This window comes from Galeopterus variegatus, unplaced genomic scaffold (assembly GCF_000696425.1).
Source record: "Galeopterus variegatus unplaced genomic scaffold, G_variegatus-3.0.2 Scaffold158, whole genome shotgun sequence".
Taxonomy (NCBI): domain Eukaryota; kingdom Metazoa; phylum Chordata; class Mammalia; order Dermoptera; family Cynocephalidae; genus Galeopterus; species Galeopterus variegatus.
Window position 1 is genome coordinate 514,278 of NW_007726269.1, and position 760 is coordinate 515,037.

The 760-nt window shown below is 33.3% G+C and overlaps 1 protein-coding gene across 1 annotated transcript in view; it reads right to left on the minus strand.

The window, feature by feature from the left end:
- WDR75 (WD repeat domain 75) overlaps positions 1-760 on the minus strand; it is a 30,489-nt gene that overhangs the window by 7,187 nt on the left and 22,542 nt on the right. Inside the window, 1 exon segment of the mRNA XM_008593454.1 lies at positions 365-459. Coding sequence (XP_008591676.1) covers positions 365-459 — 95 coding nt within the window.

The following is a 760-nucleotide window of genomic DNA, read 5'->3' on the forward strand; positions in this document are numbered from 1 at the left end:
TGTTGTAGACCATAATCAAATTTTTTTGGGATACTGTAGGTTAATATGCATTAAAATGAGCAGAAACATTTCTCAAATCGTTAACAAGGATGGAGAATATGAACACAACAGAAGGTCCTAAACACTGAAGGTGAGAATAATGGAAGCCAATTTACTGAAAATTAGGCAGTTTATAAGTAATCTAAGTCTATGACAAACACAGGCCTTGTATTCCAAATTATGGTTGCATAACGTGTTATGTGAAAAATTATATATTCTTTGGGTAGAGACATGAAGATATGATCCCTAAGTCCTAAAGTGCCAAAGTTTAATGGCAATTTCTTGTGTGCTTTGCCAAGTCACTTTAGAGTAAAAAATATCTTACATGCACAACTCAGCAGATTCCAACAGCAAAGAATGCCATTTTCAGTAGCACCAAGAAGATACTTTGAACACGTCAATCTCCCAAAGCAAAGGTGCCTAGATTAAAACCATAAGGAAGTTAGTAACAGTGAGTTCTAGCACTTTTAGTTACAAAGGGCCACAGGCTTTCAGGAACTATATTAGTTTTATGCAATGCAGATTTTTAAATAGACATACATTTTTGTTTATAGTTAACCTGAAGAAAGATGGGGCTAAGGGGTCCAAAAGGAAAGGTTTATTTAGCTATTCTATTTCTTTAGGAAAACAAGTTTGACGACCAGTTCTCTAATAAGTTATGCAGCATACCAATTAACACATAACAAAAATATATATAAAATGTATAAAGTCAATTAACAAA